We start from the raw sequence: 20981 nt of genomic DNA, 5'->3' as shown, positions 1-20981 counted from the left end.
AAAAAAAAATAAATAAAAGTGCAAGGTTATTGGGTATCATGAACACCACACAAAAACATGCAGGCTGAATAAATATGATCTGGTTGGCTGTCTTTAAAAATAAAATGACTAGGGGCTTCCCTGGTGGCACAGTGGTTGGGACTCTGCCTGCCAGTGCAGGGGACACGGGTTCCAGCCCTGGTCCGGGGGGATCCCACGTGCCGCGGAGCAACTAAGCCTGGGCGCCACAACTACTGAGCCTGCGCTCTGGAGCCCGCGTCCACAAGTGCTGAGGCCCACGCTCCTGGAGCCTGTGCTCCACAACGGGAGAAGCCACCGCAATGAGAAGCCCGCGTGCTGCAACTAGAGAAAAGCCCTCGCGCAGCAATGAAGACCCAATGCAGCCAAAAATAAATAAAATTAAAAAAAATTTTTTAAATGACTATTACTACTATTCAAAAAAAAAAAAAAGAGGCAAGACAAAGAACAATTTTTACCCATTATGATTTATTCTCTACAATACTTTGTTAAAGAGTTCAATGATTTGCACTCAGAAGTTATATAGCCAAGAGGCAACCAAGTGTAATACAAAGAATTGGTCTAAAGTCTTTGCACTGAAGGCCATACAAAGTCTCTTGCTTCAGGGAAATAAGAATGAAAATAAACAAGAAGAACAAATAGCTCCCTAGGCTCCAGAATCTCAATAGAAAATAACATCAACAGTTAGTGAAATTTTAGGTGTTAACATATCATGGAAAACAGATCTTGTGCAAATATTAAAATTAACACCCAGGACTTTTGTACAGATGATATTTATTATAAACAATAAAATATATGTAATGTCTCAACTACAAACCTTTCACGTTGAAAGGGTCTCTAACATGAGTTGCTTTTTAATATCATGAAGCGAAAAAGTTTAAGAACCTCACAGTGGAAACAATCCAACACCGACGAACTCTAGCGATCAGACATTCTCTTTTAGTTAATGGAGAACAAGGACAATTCGAAATTACAGAGAATGTCCCAGCTGTGGGTATTATGAGACAAGCCAACCTTCCAGACCAAAAGGCACTCACAGCTAGGGATGAAACGAACTCCGAACCAAAGCAGCCGAGGTGGAGCTGGTTCCTTGAAAGCAGTGGTTACTGTTCAGCTTGAGCAGCCCAGGGACAAAGGAAACACCGAGCAGAAAAACCTTCCCTTCTCTTCAAACCCACCACTCCCGCTACGTGGACTGGCCGCCCTCATCACTGCTGTGGTCAAGCACGTGGAAGGCAGGTCAGTTCCAGTTCGGAGCTGTCATCTCCCTACGCAAAGCTGCCACGTGGATGATCCAGACTTAGTATTTTTCCTGAGAGCCACCTGCCATACATCTTCAGGAGGTGACCTTGACCGTATACTTCCAGACCACTTCCTGACTAGGCTCCATTCGGGACAGACACTGACAGTGCCATTCCTCACGGGGCCAAAGTTTTCCTCGGTCGACTCCTGAGTCCCCTCGCCAAGGCAAGAGGACCTCGAGCATCTCCACTGCTGGGCTTGGATGGGGGCGTGAGGGAATGTGCAGGGAGTCAGGCTTCTTCACTCCAGAAAGTGGAGAGAGCCCACGGAGCCCTCGTCAGTGTGGTGCTGGGCTTCAGGAGCCCGATTCTTGTGCACTGCTATTTCCCCCCCCCCATTTCCTGGGTTTTAAAATCTTCTGTTCATTTTCTTAAATGGCAGGTATCCTACCCCACCCTCAATAAAATAAAAAAACATACTATACGTTGGGGAAGACAAATAGGGCAACATTTCTACGAGAAAAAATAGGCTTGAAAGAGCATGGCACTGAAAATGCTTGCATGACCAGTCTCACTGAGCGTGCTCAGGGGTGAAAGTTTAGCACCATTTTTTTTGCTTTTTTTAAACTTTAGAAATTAAACACAACTTTCAACATAGAAGACTTGAACAGGAATGAGTGTAGCCCTATGTATCAATACTGTTGTACAAATTGGAGGTGGGCGGTTTAGTCCAGAGCTGCTGACCACCCTGACATCGATCCATGGCACCTAAGAGTAACTGCCGTCACATTTATTTGCAACAAGACATTTATTATTCTCAGCAGCAGGAAATCACGAAACAACACCTTCCTCTTTGGGAGCCTGTTTTCACGAACACCGCGAGGGAAAGGCGGCGGCGTGCAGCAGCCCAGCCCGCGCATCCAGACGTCAGCCGGCGCTTCCCTTGCCCGTTCCACACCCTCGCCAACAGCAGAGGACTGTGCCGAGCTCACCTGCTCACCCTTACCCATCTCTTCAAGAAACGAGACAACTATGCCTAGAATGGCACGTGTGTCGTTCCTCAGATTGTGCCTCTGCTCCCCCTCCCCCGTTCCTGGCAGAAGCAAACCCCAAAGACCCTTTGACTTGAACATCTGCCCATTTTCGGAAAGCCACACCACTACCACATAAACATTAAAAATAAATTAAATCTAAACATTGTGTTCACTGGGTTGACACCCAATCCGCGTCGAGAGTTCTCTAAACACGTTGTTGAAAACCAGTGTATCACCCGTAGGGTCCTTTCTTCCAAGTGGCCACCTCTTCCTGTGAATCATTTCAGCAGTGCCTCTGTGACCATGTTTTCAAAGCGTCTTTCAAGTCCCCAGCTTCTATGAACTTTGCCACCATACGAGTGAAGAATAGGCAAGAGGGAGGAGAAACTTGCTGACAGGTATTTGGAATCAGCAACAACGAGAAAGGGAAATATGCCACATGAAAGGATGAATGACCTAGAATAAAATGAGCTATTTGGAACTCTGCCATGGTGGGGTAAAGATTCCCGGCATGTTAGGCAAGATAAAGATTCACCTTGTTTAATGACACAGCTTTGTTCTAAAGTCCTGTAAGGACTGTAACAGCAACAGTTTTCCCACTTCTACAGGCAAACCAGAAAAAGGAACTCCTCTGCTTAAAGGTCTCTCAGGATGTTTGCCGGAACAGAAAAACAGCTTAGAGACCCTGGATTCTCTCCTATGCCGACGTGCCCTTCTAGAGCCCGACCCAAGTGCTCGTCTGAACACCTCTGCCCTCTGAGAACCTAGATCCAGCTATAGGCACTGCCACCAGTAGAGGAGTGAGGTAGCCGGGTGGTAAGGAAGAGGTCTCTCCCTCGACACTGCATGCAGCGATGCCGTCAGGACCTCCCGCGGGCATCCCAGTCCATTCCTCTGCAGGCTACACCACAGCGCTCTGTTCGATACCAGGAGACTCAATGCAGGAAGAGTGCCAGAAAATCCAACTGATAGTGGGATGAGAATTAAAACCTTTGAGGCTAACTGAGCAATGAGAGCTGCAACGCCATCCAAAGGGCTTCCGATCTTGAGGTGGGTCTCTGTCCAGGAGCCGCAAACGACTCACGGTGCCCACGTTCGACCCTAACATGGCGTCCACTTACGAAGCATGGAGGTGGAGATCAACTCGTGGTATGCTATACACTGGAAGTTTAAAAAAAGGAATTTAAAACAACCTAAAAACGTTTCTTGTTGGTCTCCGTTGCCCAGACTGCCAGGGGAATACACCTACTCGATCTGGGGAGGCTGCAGGGGTGTGTGTGGGCTAAGCCTTCACGGACCATCAATTCCAGCTTCCACTGAGTGGCCAACACACAGGCAGCAAATCACCAGCGGCACCTGCAGCCAAGGTCTTCTGAACCCACACGGAATTCTCACTAGTCATGGAGGAGCCCCAATCCAACGGAACCCCATACTGAGGAAAGGCTGAGATAAGGCTTGGGCCCCTCAAGTTCTGTTTCATTCGATGTAACCCCGCCCCCCTCAGTCAGCTGGAGGCAGACTTGGCAACGGAAGCTAGCATCATAAAATGGTGCAGTAATAAAAGTAACTGGACCAGGAAGAGGAGGCATCTGCTCCAATGATGTCATAGCCATTGGTGGCCACGGGGGGGTGGGACTGGTCATGCAGCCGTGTGTCAGGAGTAATGATTGTAGAGGGGCGGGGCATGAAGAGCGCCATTCTGGAAACAGTGCTGTCGAGAAGCAATATATTCTGCATAACTGATTGTCACCTTCTCACTTCGGTACCTGTGTAAGGAAACAGGAAAGGGTATTAGGAACCCCAGATACTTCATTTTGTAGTCACGCGGCAGAGAAAACCAAAAGCTTATTCCACATTTTGAAAGAATAAAATGGAAGACCAAGAGCAATCTTACTTACAGAGAATGAAGACGACAGCACAAGAGAACAGTGTTGTTATTACAAATGAACGAGATGGAAAAGCACACTCACAATTCACCCCTGAGAATCTGTTTTCTGCACATCCCACCTTTAAACACTTCATATGCTTATCACCAGGCTGCTCTTAAGCAATCTGCTACTAGGGTCTGGGTGAAGAATTTCAAGGTCAAATTACATGGGTAGCAGACTGGAAGATGGCTGCACCAATGCCCAGTGTAAAACGCATATCTACTTTCAGGTTAAAATGTGATAAATTTGACAGAAATGCAACCTCCACTTGCAGAAAAGCAACAAACAAGTTATTTATAAACTAAAAGGGGCACAGATACCTAATTCTGGGTCAAATTCTGACGAAGCAGGTTAAAAGATCCTGGGGCTATAGAGGATGGGTCTCACTTTCCAGATGAATATGCCATATCATATCACAGGGTCATCAGAACAGAATTCATAGCACTTTGGCCTTGCTCTGGAAAGAGCCATGAGTCAGGATGCGAAGCATGGGGTGTTACAAACCTATGGAGCCTACTACAGACCACAGGAGCTGGGTGTGACAATCCTTACCCAGAGCCATCTCTTTCCCACTGTAATCACTCCTCCACTGCAAGGTGATTATTCCTGAATTTTGACAGGGAAATGGCTGTTCAAATAAATTATAATAATAATGATAATAATAATGCTTTGTATTTGAAGATTTTTCTTTTTTTTGGAATCCAAAGCATTTCAAAAACACGGGGTTATCTTCCAGATAGACCTGTGAGGTTACGATATTGATTATTCAGCATTTCACAGATGAACGGGCCAACGGAGGTCCACAGAAACCCCACAGAAGCTAAACCTTTCAGTGTTTCCGAGTTCAGTAGGGATGGGAAGAGGACTGACATCTACTGACCACCTACTACAATGTTGCCTGGCCCTGGACTAGAACTTCTTCATACATTACCTTACCACACCCTGAAACGACCCCAAGGCATTACCATTCACCTCTTACAGACAGGAAATTTTTTTTTCTGCTCTGAGAGGTGGAAAAACTGGCCCAGGTCACACAGCTAGGAAGTGGTGGAGCTGGGATTCAGAGTCCAGTCCATGCATATTTTCCTACTCTAGGCAGCCTCCCCGTAGAAGTATTAGCCGCAAACAGGCAGAGGCGTTTCCTTGGAACTATTCCATCAACAGGCCACCTGACTACATGTGATGACTTCAACTGACCCTGGACTTCTGTACTGAGAGCCTTTTCTCCTGCCTTCAGCCTTCCCGCTCAGCCTCCCAGCAAGTGGGTCTGACAAAGACACCCACGACCTGCTCAGCGGCTACTCTGCTCCCACTGTGCTAGCAGCTTAGCCGTGGACACGCCCAGGATGCTGGGGAGTCTCTGCCTTTGCTGCCACTGCTTCCTCAGAGCTTCAGCCTCACCCATACGTCTTCGGTTTAGAGACATTAACAGAGAAAATTTTTCTCTTCCCCTGTCTGTCAAAAGTATCCTCCATCCAACCCCAAGTGAATTCAAATGACAAGGAAAATAAGACAGTGGCTTACCTGGTGAGTTTGATGGTTTTTCTGAATTCACTGGTAATGGGAGCCTTAAAGCCACCTTTCCTGAGCAAGGAGTCTATCGTCTGGATCTGATCCCAGTCTGAGGAGAAGGCAGGCACACTGAGGTCAGCGCACAGCGACACAAGAACGGGCCGTGCTCTGACACCACAGTGACAGAACAGAAGCAGCCCGGTGTGCTGCGGGCGGAGCAAGCCTGGGCACTGCCCCACGTCCCTGGAGCCCCGTCTGCCTCACTGGCAGTCCAGGGAGAATCCGAGATGTGAGATGACGCCCGACACACGTCACTAACGGCTGTCCCCAGGCCCCCTGCTTCTGAGTCTTTCCTGTCAGATATGATCCCAGTATAACTATCTAGGAGCAAATATGGTCCCAGCGTAGACCAGCCTGTAGGCCCAGTGCTGTAACCAGGGCTGTTCTGGGAGAAGAGAGAATTCATACTCTGCGCTTGTATTCCTTCGTGTGGCCTTCCTTCGTTTCAATGATTTCTAGGAGTCGTTTTCTACTACAGAGACTTGACAGCAGGAAGGAAACTATTCCTTTAGGAAGGCTGGGAAGGTGTTCACACGTCTACTGCTGTGTTGTTCTTGAAACATTTTCAACAGATATAACCAAATATATCAAACTGAAAACCAAAGAGAACCCCCTAAATTACTGCAGTAGGTGCCTTGATTTTAAAATTTTCCCAACTAGTTTTCAAACGGCAAAAGTGCTTGATCATTTACCTATATTATCATCACATCTCACTCTCAGGAAGTAACTCCTGGTGTGCCTCCTTGGACAGAAATGCCAGATTTAGGATCTCAGTGAAGCGGTTAAAAGGCTTCTTCCTTTTTATGTCGTATCCTCACTGCTTTTGAAAAAGTTTAAACACAACGACGACGGGAACCAACAAGGCAAGCCCTCTCCACAACATCAGTTCGCTGATACACTGAACCGGATATTTTTCTCTATTCCAGGTTCACACCTAACAGATACATATTATTTTCAAAACACAGACCAGCTCCAAGAAAGAAAGAAAACTGGGTCATACACCAGACTGCACGAGCAGCATTTTAAGGTATTCTTCTAACTATGCTTTGAAAGAGAAAACCTGCCTGACCCATTTCCTACCTTTCATGTCCCACTGTAAGAACTAAGTAGCTACTGAGTTCTTTCAAAACACAGGAGAGATTATGTTCTGCATTCTTCCAATTATCACACTGTGTAGTAGCTCACGACCAGAAGGTCAAAACCCACTAATACGGGCAACCTCCCTTTACAATGAACTCCAGAATATGACCAAGTTGACTGCTGGAATTTCCCTACAGTTAACCACTGCAGTTTTGGGGGCCAAGAAATACCACTACTCACTGAAAGTACGTGAAACGAGCAGCTGGGCGTGGGAAGTCTTTACCCCTCTTCTCTTCCCAGCCCCTACATCTTTGGGGAGCTTCTCGTTCTTTAAGAACTTGACAGATATGGGGAGAGGAAGAAAGGCACTCATCCTTAGTTACAGTTAGGCTGAAAGGCAACACACTCCACTCTCCTGCCCTTTACTTGGCAGCACTGTGAACTGTATCATTCACGGAAATTCCATGTGTCCAACTCACCTTGTTCCTTTGCAACCTCAGGTAAATATGTGGCTGTACGTTTGACGCCTTTTTCATTGACGAATTCAATTCGAATCCCATGGACCCCAACCTACAAAAACACACAACCGGTAAATGGCATTTACTCACTCTAGTGGAACTTCAATTATCCTCATATAAATCGACACTGCCCCCTGACCAGCTTGACCCAGGGCTGAGAAAAGGGGAGGCTCTTGCCTTTCATGACTTACTCTCTCTCTCAGGCATGGAAGCCAAAGAAACTGCTGCTTTAGGGAAAGTGAGAGTCTACGTGCAGCCACCTCTCTGGGAGTACGGAGGCTACAGAAATCAATTCTCTCAGCAGTTCATCCAAAGATCTTGAATATTCCACCTTTAATCTACTCCATTAAGAGAACATGCCACAGGGTTTTGATCTGGGCTCCTGACTCTGCACACATGGCTCCTGATAAGGGCTTACCACAAAGAATCAGGAATGTTCTCCTTTATCCCCATTCCTATTTCTTATTAGACATGGGAAAAGGATGTGCAACAGAGTAGACTGGGAAGAATGGGAGAAGAAAGCCTTCCCATTTCTTCCTACTTCTGATACCGCAGCACCTTTTCTGTCACCCAGGTTGCCTGCAATTCCTCCCAAGCTCAGCTTTCACATCCTCAGACCCTCGCTCAATGAAGGAGACACGTTACCATGTACTAACCCGAACCCAAATGCAACGAGAGACGCAGAGTTCCAAATGCGGCTGCTCTCACCTCCCAGTCCAGGTAATCACCGGCATCCTCAAAGTTAGTAAGGAGGGAGACAGAGCAGAAAAGCTTAGGCAGCTCCTCTCGGGTCAGGGGGGGGAATCGGCTGTCCTTAAGTGCACTGGAGGGGACAGAAAACACAAGTGAGGCTGCTCCAGGGTTGGGAGCCAACATCATGTGCCGAACGCTTGTGGCTCTTGAGCTCTGCAGAAAACATCCACTATCCATCAGCCCGAGCATGCTGCCAACAACCTGACGCCACTAACTGCCTGCACTTGGACTGGAGGTGACTCACCGGATTACGTCCCCTACATTTCCTGATTAGCCAAAAGAGAACACTCGGACTTCACCACTCAGAAGAGACAGGCAGCTCTTTTTCCATTCTTGCCAATCACCTGCCAGTCTTGCGTGCGGCTGCCATTACCTGGTTAGCGTGTATTCCCTGAGTCCTGAATGAAGATTCATGGCTGAGAAGGTCCCAATGCAGCCACGAAGCCGCTTGTCCCGCCCCGTCTTCCACGTCACGAAGAGCGGGCTGAAAGAGCAAGCGCACGTCGGTCAGGGAAGAGGCAGGTCGGGGCCCCACCGCCGCCCCCCAAGGGCGGCCGAGCGGGCTGCCTGAAAGGCTCTGCCCGCTGCGAGCCGCGCGGCCCCGGGGCGTAGATGGAGAGGAAACCGCCGCGAGGCACGAGAGGAAAGGCGCCTGCTCACAGCCTCACTCCACTCTACCACCACGTGGACGCGCCGTTTTCTTCCTCCTCCGCCCAGGACTCAACTCGTTCTTTCTTCTTCTAGTTCTCCATGTCTTTCTCCTCTTGTTTACTCTCTTTTCAGGTGTCTATGCTCCCAGTTCCACCTTCATGAAGACACACGGGGCCTGCACACCTTCTCCGCTCAACCCCACATCGTGCCCATCATTATTTCTGCCTCTCCTGCTCATAAATTCCAGAAAAAAAGAAAAAGTCTCCTCAAGAAAGCTTGTGCTCGGGGAATTCCGCGGCAGTCCAGGGGTTAGGACTCTGCGCTTTCACTGCCGAGGCCTCGGGTCCGATCCCTGGTGGGGAAACGAGGATCCCGCAAGCCAAGTGGCGCCGCTAAGATACAATAAAAAGCTTATTCTTAGCAGAAGTTAACCACTTTCTAGGCCCAAGTCATGCTGCATTAGGCTACATCCGATTGACGCTGACAGATGTTTTAGGCAGAGGTTACAGGGCTGTCCCCTCTTCCTGAAATTCCTCCATATTCCTATGCCCTTACCTCTTTGATTCTTGAGTTAACACTTCTCAAAAGCAACTTAAATTTTTAAAGTTATCTAACTTTGATCATTATTACAAAGCAGGATCTCCCACCTACCCATCTTTTCCTTCCAGGAAAACACCTGAACACCACCAGCCAAAGTTAATGTTCCAAAACCTGCTCAAAAACCCTTCAAGAATTCCACTGTCTCCACACCCTACACTGCTGCGGCCACCACCTACTCTTCCAAACCCACGTCCCTCTCCTGCAAGGGACACACCTGACCCCACTCAGATCAAGGCTTAGCCTCTCCACCGACTCAGTCAGGATTTTTCTGTTCACGGTATCGCACGGCAATACTTCCCTAAAGAGTGAGCACATTTTTCTCTGCATTTCTTCTCCTCTGACACAATCACAGGAGTAACTTCCTCTCCACCTCTGCCCAGACGGTGTGTGAACACTATTTAGCTTCTGTGTGTGATCTGCCAACTCAAGTCTTCCGAGAGCAAGGACTGTTTCTTCATACTCCTCCATTCCCTGCCCAGTGGGGCTACGCACCGCCTCAGTATGGCATTAACAGTCGAGGAATGATGATCAGTCAGTGAATGCTCTAAGAGCATCTCCTAAAAAAATAAAAATAAAAAAGCAGCAGTGCTCTTTAAAGCCACCTCAAAGCTGCTTCCAATTGAGAAAGAAAGCATTGGCATGAGCATCTTCACTTGACTTTACCCTTTACACATATTCCTTATTAAAGTCATTGACACCTCGAGGGGACTTGGGACAAATAACAGTCTTGAACTAAAAACAGTAAAGCAAATTCTGACATTCCTGGTGGGGTGCCGGCAGCCCCATGGGACTGACAATGAACCAAGTGAGGGGACCCTTGTTAAGAGCATCTCAGCTCCCACTAAATGAGCTCCTAGTCTCCCACCTGGCACCCAGACACTGGCAGGTCACTTGGGCTTCAACGGTGCTCGGGTCCACAATGGTGTGATGGTGTGACTTCTCCACGTGAGAGGTTAAATGACCTACCCACTGCCATTTGAACCAACAGAAGACCAAGAACGAAACCCTCCTGATTCCCGGAACATTACTTTGACAAGCCAACCACTCCTGCAAACACAGCCTAGTACCCTTCCATTACTGAGCCCAGTGAGTGTCCTAGACATTGGCTGCACGTTTCTCATCATCCTATTCCCAACAACCTTTGCCCAAATCATGTTAAGCTTTTTGTAAGTAGCAGACTCTCTCAAGAGAATGCCCCCGACAGAGGCGTCATGCCTTTCTCACCATCCCCGACACGCGACCGCTTTACTCACTAGGGGTCATTGGTGAATCTAGGAAGGCGTGGCTGTGGGAAGCCGTAGAGGTGACAGTAGAGGACGTCGAAGCAGTAGCAGCACATCTCTGCGGTCACCACCAGATTCTTGGTGGTGCTGGCAGTTCCATTGGGCCTAGGGAGAGGGCTCAGCGCTCCCGATGCGGGGTTCATCCGTGTAATGGGAGGGTTTCCAGGTCCCAGAGTTAAGTCCGACACGTTCTCGCGACCACCGCCGCCGTCCACATGCTGGTGGTTCTGAAGAGGCCCCGCGCTGGAGCCGGGGACGGCTGTGGACTGGCTCCCGTGACCGTGCGTCCCACCTGCAGACAGCTTAGGCTTCTTAACCCCACAACAGCCTGCTGCCAGCTTGGGCTCCAGTGGGGGGACGCAGCGTCTTTTTCCCATCCTGAACCAGTGCTTGAGGTCTGGAATGCTGCGGAACCCTAACCCAGGAGAGAACATGCAAGCATTAACTCAAATGGTTAGCCGCAAGGAGAACACAAAATTCAAAGAGAAAGGGTCTCCATGGAGAGGGTAGGAGCCATCAAATTCTTTCTTGCCCAGGTCACATTGGTTGCAAAGGGTGGCAGACCAGTGGGCTAGAAGAGACCGTTAGTTCCAGACCGAAGGTGCCTAACCTCTTCCTCAGGGGGAGCTGTTTTCCATTTTCCATAAAGGTTATCATCGCCACGGACGGAGGCAGGCCATAAGCAGCTCCCTCTTGCCCAGGACTCCCTGGGCAGAAAGAAGGGTGGGGTGGCAGCCAGCGTGCAGCTGAATGGGGACGCTTCAAGACCGACTGGAAGACTACACTTGACCTGTCAGGTGCCTCATCAGGACGCTTTCTCTACCTTTTTAGAGGCTCCAAACTGAACCACCCTATTTTTAAAGAACCCCAGAGGAACTTTCATGCTTTTCCTTGTTTTTTTTTTTTTTTTTGCGGTACGCGGGACTCTCACTGCTGTGGCCTCTCCCACTGTGGAGCACAGGCTCCGGACACACAGGCTCAGCGGCCGTGGCTCACGGGTCCAGCCGCTCCGGGATCTTCCAGGACCGGGGCACGAACCCGCGTCCCCTGCATCGGCAGGCGGACGCTCAACCACTGCGCCAGCAGGGAAGCCCTGCTTTTCCTTGTTAACCACATCCTTTCCGCATTTTCCTCATCACTAACCTCAATTTCTCTGTGTAATTTTAGCCCCGGACCTCTGTGAAGATGAAAGGCAGCAGCTGTTCTGACGAGAGCACGCTTTCTAACACCGGGCTCCCCTCCCACCTTTCCGTCCTCACAGCTGTCCTGCACAGCCTTACTCATTTTCTTTGGTTCTCCTCTGAACTCACTCCAAGTTCTACACTTCTGTCCTTTCAAGACCCCATTCAAAGAAAAGCTACAATCTAGCAGAAACCTTTATTCACACAAATGACCCAAGCTTCACAGCCCTTTTGTGAGGCAGCCATTTCTGCCCTGTCATAGCAAGGCAGACAGATGCAAAGCCATCAGCTTAACCAAATGCGGCATCAGATGGCCCAGGAAACCGGAGAGCCGCAACTGATTAAGGGGAGGAAGGAATCTTTTTCCACTAAATTCTTTTTCTTAAAAAGCCTAAGGTGAAGATATATAGTTATAACATGATCAAGATCCTTTCTGTTGTCTGTGTCTGTAATCAGCAGGCTCAGGAAAAGCGATCCTAGTTATTTCAATGTTGATAATACCAAAGTTTGTAAAATTCTGCTGACTTGAGAAAAGTACACTTTGTTTTTCCTCAAGTCACTACCTGTTAGTTGTAGCCCTCCCACTCAAAAAAATATATATAATCCCTACCTAAAATTTTCCCTGTGGTTTGAACATGTAGCACACAACTGCCTTTTAGGCACTGCTCTACTGTACAGTATTTTGATTGTAAATTCTACAACCTTTTACATCAAATTAGATATGCACGTACCCGTTTGCAATGCCGTAATTTCTACAAAAACAACCTGCCACTTTCGGTTGAATGAGATACAAAAATTTCACAAATATTGCTTATGTTCTTGATATATGCTGACCCCTAACAAACACACATTTTTGTATCTAAGACAGTTCTTCGGAAGATGAAAGATGTCTCTAGCAGAGGAATAACAGCTTGCATGCTTCAATGTCTGGCCTGAAACAGGGGCTTCTTTTTGAGAAAGCCTCACGCACGTGATGCAGTAAAACCTCCAATGACTTGATTGTTTCTGAGCACGGATATCACTGCCTTGTTCGGACTGTTAAGAGAGGGAGCAGAAGATCTCGGTTAAAAATGCTGCCTCCACGCAGTGGTTGAGAGTCCGCCTGCCGATGCAGGGGACATGGGTTCGTGCCCCGGTCTGGGAGGATCCCACATGCTGCTAGGAGCCATGGCCGCTGAGCCGCTGAGCCTGCGCTTCCCGAGCCTGTGCTCTGCAGCGGGAGAGGCCACAACAGTGAGAGGCCCGCGTAAGGAAAAAAAAAAAAAAAAAAAAATGCTGCCTCCAGAGTCAAATGGCCTGCGTTCAAATCCCGATTCCTCCAGGATTAACCTCTCTATGCCTCAGTTCCCTCAAACTGGGAATAACAGGAGCACGTGCCTCATGGGGCTGTTAGGAGAACTGAGTTTAAAATGTGTCAGCTGCTTCCATACAGCGTCTGGCATAGAGTCAGCTGCTCTTATCATCTGGGCTTATCATCTGCTCCCACCAGGATGGAAACTTCCGGAAGGCCAGGACTTTGCTGGGCACTCGGGGCTTAGAGCATCGACCAGGTGCTCTTTAAACAGGATTTCACTGAATCCTCAAAACCACTCAGCAAGGAGGACAACGTTACCATCATTTTACAAAGGAGGAAACTTAGGTTTAATGAGCAAGATAATCTGCCCAAAGCCAGACTGCCGCTAAGTGGCAGAGTCAGGATTTGGACCACAGTCCATCTGTGAGACTCCAAAGCCTGGGTCTTCCCACCAAACCACAAAGAAGAACGAGGCCTGCCAATAATATCCATGGGATCCAGTCCCCTCCCTAAGGGCATGATTGAAAAAAAAGAAAAAAAATCAAGGGTATACTAAAAACTAAAAGAATAGTTTGCAAAATCTTGCCAATAAAAATGGAGCAGGGAAAAAAAAAAAACCTAAGCCCAAAGCCAGTAACTCCGCCATCCCGCTGACAATCATCAGTACCCCTGCCATTGTCCCTTGACTCCACAAGGGACGGCACTGCCCTCTGAGCTCTTACCTGACTTTCCACCTTGTGCATAACTGTGTGCAGGGGGTTTAGGACACGTGTTGAATGAAGCAGAGGGACCATCTCTCGAGAGCTAGAGTTTTAACAGCACCAACAGGGCCCTGAGGCTCTGCCTCTAGAGTCCCAAAATTCAAAGAGGCAAAGAGGAGGGATAAAATAGGTTAAAGAAAGAAATCTTTCCTCATTCGCCTTACACCAAAGCACACCTGAGCGAAGGGTGAAATGTCATGAGATAGTGGCAACTCAGGTGTTTCTCTGCAGGTGCTATCAGCTACCTGACTGTGAAACATCCTACAACAGAGCAATAGAAGGGATTTTCAAACCATGCCAAGGCAGGTGAGCTCAAGCCTAGGAAGGTTCTGCCTACACATCACGTACAATCACCGATCCGCAGTGGGGCATGATCACAACTGACACCAAGAGAATACGTTTAACAATTCCCCCTCCCCAACTATGATTTGTAATCTGTAGAACCCACCCAAATCTTGTGGTTCCTTAGGCCCGAGCTTTCTCTGGAGGCCACTAAGCAAACAATTCAACAGATATTCTCAGTTAGTGACCAAAGGCAGAGTTAGAGACCTCCTGCCTCAAAAATATATTAGAAGGCATTTCTTTAAAAATTTGTTCCATAGGGCTTCCCTGGTGGCGCAGTGGCTGAGAGTCCGCCGGCCGATGCAGGGGACACGGGTTCGTGCTCCGGTCCGGGAGGATCCCGCATGCCGTGGAGCGGCTGGGCCCGTGAGCCATGGCCGCTGAGCCTGCGCGTCCGGAGCCTGTGCTCCGCAGCGGGAGGGGCCACAACAGTGAGAGGCCCGCGTACCGCAAAAAAAAAAAAAACAAAAAACAAAATTTCCATCAATTTAAATCTATAGAAAATTTCAAACATATGCAGCCTACTTACTCCATCTCCCCACCTCCTACTGAATTTTTAAGGTTTGATCTTAAAGGGACCAGTATTTTACCTATCTGTCAGCGTCAAGCAAACGTTAAGTGAACGACAGGAAAGACTGAAGGTGCTGGCAGTGAGTACTTTTACTTACCATATCAACCTCAACCTATCAATTTCATCAAGCTCCTCTTTAAAGTGAGACTCTTCTAGCCCCACTCCAACAAAGCGGGCATCTCACCACAGTGAGTGTCCCAGACTCGGCTCCCGGGACTGTCCTACAACGACCAAAGACACATTCATTTCTCCAACCGCTCGGCTTCTGAGGGCACAGTGTGAGATCCCTCGGAATAACAGCATTTCAATACAACAGGCTAACCTGCTGTCTGACCAGCTGAAAACCAATACCCCAACGGCATAGTCTACCTCTTCTAGGACTGTCTGCATTTGTTCTCACTCTTCCCCCAAACCTCATAAACACTACCAGCAATGGTACACTGATCATAGCAGGAGCAAATAAATGTTACTCCTGTCAAGCTGGTTCATCTGAAGTAATGGGAATCAGGCAAAAACCCTTGCTTTGTAAACACATGTACCACTAAGACCTTCGGGGCCTTCAGTTGGTTACTCTTTCAAAGCTAAACTCAAGGGCCACTTTAAGGGCCAATGGCAGTGATGTCATTTTCCTACTGTCTGTCCACTTTAGAGTGAACAATGAAAAAGAACTAGTTAAAACTGGATTTCCACCAGATGGAGACAATACCCACACTTCCACAAAAAGCTGGAGGAAATAACAGGAATCCCTGTGTTACCTCTTAAGACCGCCTAACCTAGCAAGTGTCAAATGAAGTAAAGTTGCTCTCAGTGTTGAAAAAGTCACCACACCCTTTACCTGACATGCAGTATTCAAGGGGTCCTGGCCTTCACGAGGGTGCACAACAAAGGCACCTCTCCGGCCCCCTCTGTGGGAAAGCTGAGCAGTGTGTTGTTGATCTGGGCCACTTAAATTCCAGCCAGCAATGAACTCACCAACACCTTTAGTCTCAGAGGCCGAGCCGCATCTGTGTTTTTTCTTTCGCAACACCTAACACAGTGCCTCGCACATGGTACACACACCAACAACCTTATCTACAGATCTCCCAGCAATTCCATTTAAGTTAGCCTTTCTAATAAAAAGAATATTTATGGCACAACCTGACTTTTAGATACTCTTGTTTCACTGTGAGGTGCTGACTGTTGAGTGTGTCAGAAGCTGAAACTGACCAAAATACAAGTATCTATTATTATCAACAATGTCAACTCAGGGAATTCCCTGGCGGTCCAGTGGTTAGGACCCGGCACTATCACTGCTGGGGCCTGGGTTCGAGCCCTGGCCGGGGACCTAAGATCCCGCAAGCCTCGGGGTGTGGCCAAAAAAAACAAAACCAAAACCAAACCAAAACACAACATCAGCTCTACTCAGCCCAAACCAAGGAATGGTTTAATTCATAGCAAGGTGGAGAGCCAGCGTGGACAATCCGTTCTAAAAAACACGTCAAATATCCCCTACAGTAACTTCTTGGTTTGGTTTATGGTGGTAGCTGGCTTCTTGGCTAAAACACAGTAACTGGTCAGTCCTAGACTTGGCCGCAGGTGCTGTTTAACTGTAGGTTGCTCAAGGCTTTCCTTCCAAAGGACACACCTAGTTTCTAAACTGCACTTGAAAAGAATTTTCTTTTCTTTATCAAAGATGGGGCGCTTTAAGAGCTACCCAAGGGAGCATTATTTGTCTGGAGGGCAATTTACGATTTCAGGGGTTAATACACAACTATACTCCAATAAAAATTTTAAAAAAAGGAGTTAAGACAAATGATGTCTCATAAATTGCTGATGTTATAAACATAAACAAGGTGTGGAGACCAGTACTGAGGGGAGGATGTGAGGACACCCTGACAGACATGGCTGGCTGGACAGGAGGGCCTTCCTCCCTTGCTAGGGGTCCCTTCCAAGGCTCCTAAGTCCACTGAAAACAACAAGCTGGTGCCTTCCCAGAGCAGCTCCCATCTTCGGAGGACACAGCCCAGGCTTTGGGGTTACTGTCTAGGCTCAAATCCCCAATCTGACTTACCAGGTACAAACTCAGGCAGCCTGTCACATCTCTGTGGACCTGGGCTCCTGCTACCACTAAGAGGGCTTAGTTGTGAGCAATTCACTAAGACATGAAAAGCACCTAGCACTTCTCTGGCACAGAACTACTATTCATTAAAGCATCTGCTATTACTAATAGTAGGACTACCTTTACCGATAAAAGTAGGGTTTGTTATATAAATAACATAGCTCTGAGTTCTTACAATTTCTAAAGGGATAAATGTCCTCATAATAAAATTCTATTAAGAACTACCATGTAGGCTCAAAGATATTATTTTTTAAAAATTTTTATTGGAGTATAGTTGATTTACAATGTCATGTTAGTTTCAGAGGTAGAGCAAAGTGAATCAGTTATACATATACATATATCCACTTTTTTTTTTTTTTTAGATTCTTTTCCCATATAGGTCATTACAGAGTATCGAGTAGACTTCCCTGTGCTAGACAGTAGGTTCTTGCTAGTTATCTGTTTTACATATAGTAGTGGGTATATGTCCATCCCAATCTCCCAAGTTATCCCTCCCCCACTTCTCCCCAGGTGACCATACGTTTGTGTTCTACAACCGTGACTCTACTTCTGCTTTGTAGATACATTAAAAGATCATATTATTAACATGGGGTGATTACTCTAATGACCTTGATGCTTTTCCTCTTTGGAGAGACATGCTTCTAATAAGTCATCCACTGTTTTTTTCATTGTGAGACACCAGAAGATATAAGGAATAGTGGGCTGAGAGCTGTGCACAGTTCTGTTCTACAAGGGTCCTCTTTTAAGCTTGCAGCCATACACTAAAAAGAAACTAAATTTGTTGTTGTTATTACAGATACCTTGATATATATTGAGTACTAACAGAACTACTGAGTCACAGTAGTTAGATTTCCAACAATAACCAGATTAAAACATCTAGAAGAGCCTGGAGGGGGAAAAAAAAATAGAGAGAGAGTCATCTTCTGAAGCCCCAAACAGCCTATGCGGGGGCATGACCTTCTAACATAGAAAATGGATTTGGAAGGTAGGCAAAAAGCAAAGAAAAAAGAGGTCTCTGTATTTTCTTCTGTTATTATTTACTCTCCGGATGTCTATTCAAACCAAGCTTTACGCAGAAGGGAACAGGCTGCTGTTTCCTCTGTGACACAGAGTTGAACTGAAATTCAATTTAATCATTATTTGAGCAGTGAAACGGCACCTGAGCTATAATTCTGGCCTACTTATTATGGAACAATTCCAAGAAACAGACGAAAGACCCACAAACATTCTGGTCATCATTTCAAATAATCATTTCTACACGAAAGCCCATCATACACACATAAACAGCCAAAACATTTGCTGTGTGAAAATTTTCCCTGCGAAAAAGAGATCTACCCATACAATTGCTTTTAAAATTTACAGATTTAGAAAAATACACAGTACTATACACTTTCATGTCAACTTAGCTTAAGGAAAAACATGACCACAAGGAGTCAGATGCTCTGTTTTCCTTTTAGATCCCCTCCCTTTACTCTGTGAGCTATGGCAGGGTGCCAGATTCTTCTGGGCCTTGGTTCTTTCATTCGTAAAATGAAAATATTTGTCCTCTGCCTTCCTCACAGAGTGGCTGTGAGCCTCCAGTAAGATGCGAAGCGATCTGGAAAACTCTCTTACAAGTGTTTGCATACCGTTATTAACACATTTGAGGGGAACGCGGCAGTAATAAAAATTTTTCCAGAACTTGGTTTACGTGTAGACTTTTAATTATTTTTAAGAAAACAGTATCACCCTAGCAGATTCAGGGCAAAATGTTCCATAAATCTCTGAAGATTATACCCATGTGGAAGACACCCAATAATTGACCTTGACAGGAACTGCATTAACCTACAAGTTATGATCTTTGTCTTTAAAAAATGCATAATTTGGGAAGCGGTGGGAGACGGGAAGGGTAAGTGTAATACTACACCACCATCTAGGTCACTCTAATGGGATTATGGAAAATAAACTTGTCTTTACATATAAAGAGAGCAAGTGGAAGGATTCAGCAGCTTTAGGACACCCTCACGGAAGCAGAATTAACAGAAGCGAACAAAGTAAACCTACATCCTAAAGTCCTAGCACAGGCCTAAAACGAAAAAAGAGAGCAAAAGCAACAAAATTCTAGTCTAAGTATGTCCAAGGTAATACTCACTGAAAGCAGAAAGTTTGTATTGCCAGGGGAACAGCTATAACAGAGGAGGGGAGCTATTTTGTCTCTGAAATGAATTTTCTTCCTTCCGATTCCATTCCTTCTTCCTGTACCTAAGATGGAAATGCAGGTGCAGTGAATGAACAAAATCAAGGCAGTGCCGGGGTAAGAGATGGTTTCTGAAAAACTACAACTCAACAGAGCAATTTCTAGAAAGAAAAAAAAAGCTAAGGAACAGGCTTTCTTTAATTCAAAACATTTCAAAATCTAAATATAAGGCAGCAAGGGCAACCCCATGCACAAAATCATCTCATCCCTGGTGCCGTCACCAAGCAGGGAGGACGGGGGGATCAAAGGTTTTATTGAACCTGAACATTAACACACATTAAAACTTCCTCTACCACTAATTTAGACCAAAACTTGTTCTCAGGCCAAGATACACCATTTCAAGGTTCTCCACTGGCTTCAGAATACAAACAGATGCCCAAATCCTCTGCAAAGATGGTGCTGAAAGATTACTGGACAGCATGCCAGGGTCCTGAGGCCAGGCCATCTTGTTATCCCAGGTGGAGATGATAACTGTAGGTAAGAGTCACCCATCATACTCTTCGGCTGGCATAAATCTCTTCGTAATCTCTTCACCAACTCTCCCCACCCCCCCCAGAAGTAGAGATGTGAGTTATTCCCAAAGATGTAAACAGGAGACTCCAGGCCCCACCCACTCTATCCTAGGAGAGGACAGTGAAAGAGGATAGGCCCAGAGGGATAAGGGTGAGGGAGTGTGGCAAAGTGAGGAGTTCAGATCAGGACAGGGGATGGAGGAGGGCGAGGAATGAAGGGCAAAGCTCACAGCCTGGGAAGGAGGGAGGCATAAAACCCACAAGAGTGTCAGGTGGAGGGATGATGGAAACGGGGACTCTGGGTGGATAAGGAAGGACAGAATGAGGGTGGAGTTGGGAAGAAAGAGAAGAAGAGGCGAAAGCGTGCGTGTGAAAGAGAGTTCAGCAAGGAAAGGGCGAGATACAGTGGGGAGAGGAGAGGCCAGAGTGGGGAGGGACCAAACAGGCAGAAAGAAAGGTGAATGGTAAGGAAAAGGGGGTGGAAGGAAAGCGTGCGGCGCCGGGAGTAGTGGTGGGACGACCCAGCGACTGGTAGGGCAGCGACGGCCGAGCCGCGGGGGTGGAATCCAGACGTCGGGCGGGGGAGGGGGCGGTGGGACTGGGGGCGAGGGCCGCCAGGCGGCGCCGGAGACCACCAAACTTTACACGACCCGAGACTGCTTCCTGGAGGGAGTGCAGAAAGGAGCTGGAGCCTCGCCCGGCCTCGCCTCGCGGCCCGGGGGCAGGGGCGCCCGCCCACCCCCCTCCCCAGCACGCCTCCTGACCCCCCCTGCTCCCGGCGGGCACACGCGGCCCGCAGGCCCCGCCTGCCGCCTCCTTTCACCGCCGCCCGGGAGCTCCCCCCAACGCTGTCCCGGGACCCTCTTCCCGAACCCGGGGGGGATCCGCTCCCCGGCCCCTCCGGTCGCCCCGGGGTGAGGAGGCCCGGCGCGCACGGCGGCAGCTGGAGGGAGGCCGGCCCGGCGGGCACGGGGGAGGAGGGAGCGGCGCGGACCGAGTTTCCCACCTTTCCTCCTGGCCCAGACGCAGCCGGGGCAGACGGAACCTCTCGCGCTCTGCCTCCTCCTCCTGCTTCATGGAGCCATGCACCTGGGTGGGGGCTCCCGAGAGAAGCGGGCCGCGGGCGGGCCAGACGCGCGGCGCGGACGGGGCGGGGCCAAGAAGGCCGGCGGGGGGCGGGCGGAGGAGGAAGCGGCGGGGCGGCGGTAGCGGTAGGAAAGAATTGCTAAAGGTATTCCCCGGGGCAGCTGGAGGACTGAGCCGAGCCGGGACCCGAGTCTTCCGGTATCCCAGCAGCCACCGGAGGCA

The 20981-nt window shown here is 48.1% G+C and overlaps 1 protein-coding gene across 2 annotated transcripts; it reads right to left on the bottom strand.

Annotated features, from left to right (window-relative positions):
- Positions 1 to 3740: 3740 nt before the first annotated feature.
- Positions 3741 to 20776, bottom strand: AMMECR1L (AMMECR1 like). Of its 2 annotated transcripts, XM_082841118.1 has the most exons (8): positions 20680 to 20776; positions 19057 to 19166; positions 10649 to 11093; positions 8518 to 8628; positions 8100 to 8214; positions 7353 to 7443; positions 5746 to 5842; positions 3741 to 4059 (listed from the first exon to the last, which is right to left on the bottom strand). In XM_082841118.1, exons 3-8 carry the CDS (start codon positions 11053 to 11055, stop codon positions 3948 to 3950), a joined length of 933 nt encoding a protein of 310 aa, XP_082697244.1. In that variant the 5' UTR covers positions 11056 to 11093; positions 19057 to 19166; positions 20680 to 20776; the 3' UTR covers positions 3741 to 3947. The 2 variants fall into 2 exon arrangements, with proteins under 2 accessions (XP_082697244.1, XP_082697243.1); XM_082841117.1 differs by lacking the exons at positions 19057 to 19166; positions 20680 to 20776 and having other exon boundaries at positions 10649 to 11255.
- Between the last annotated feature and the right edge of the window lie 205 nt (positions 20777 to 20981).

Source organism: Leucopleurus acutus (assembly GCF_964270905.1).
Source record: "Leucopleurus acutus genome assembly, chromosome: 6".
NCBI lineage: Eukaryota > Metazoa > Chordata > Mammalia > Artiodactyla > Delphinidae > Leucopleurus > Leucopleurus acutus.
This window is presented reverse-complemented; position numbering and strand designations above follow the sequence as displayed.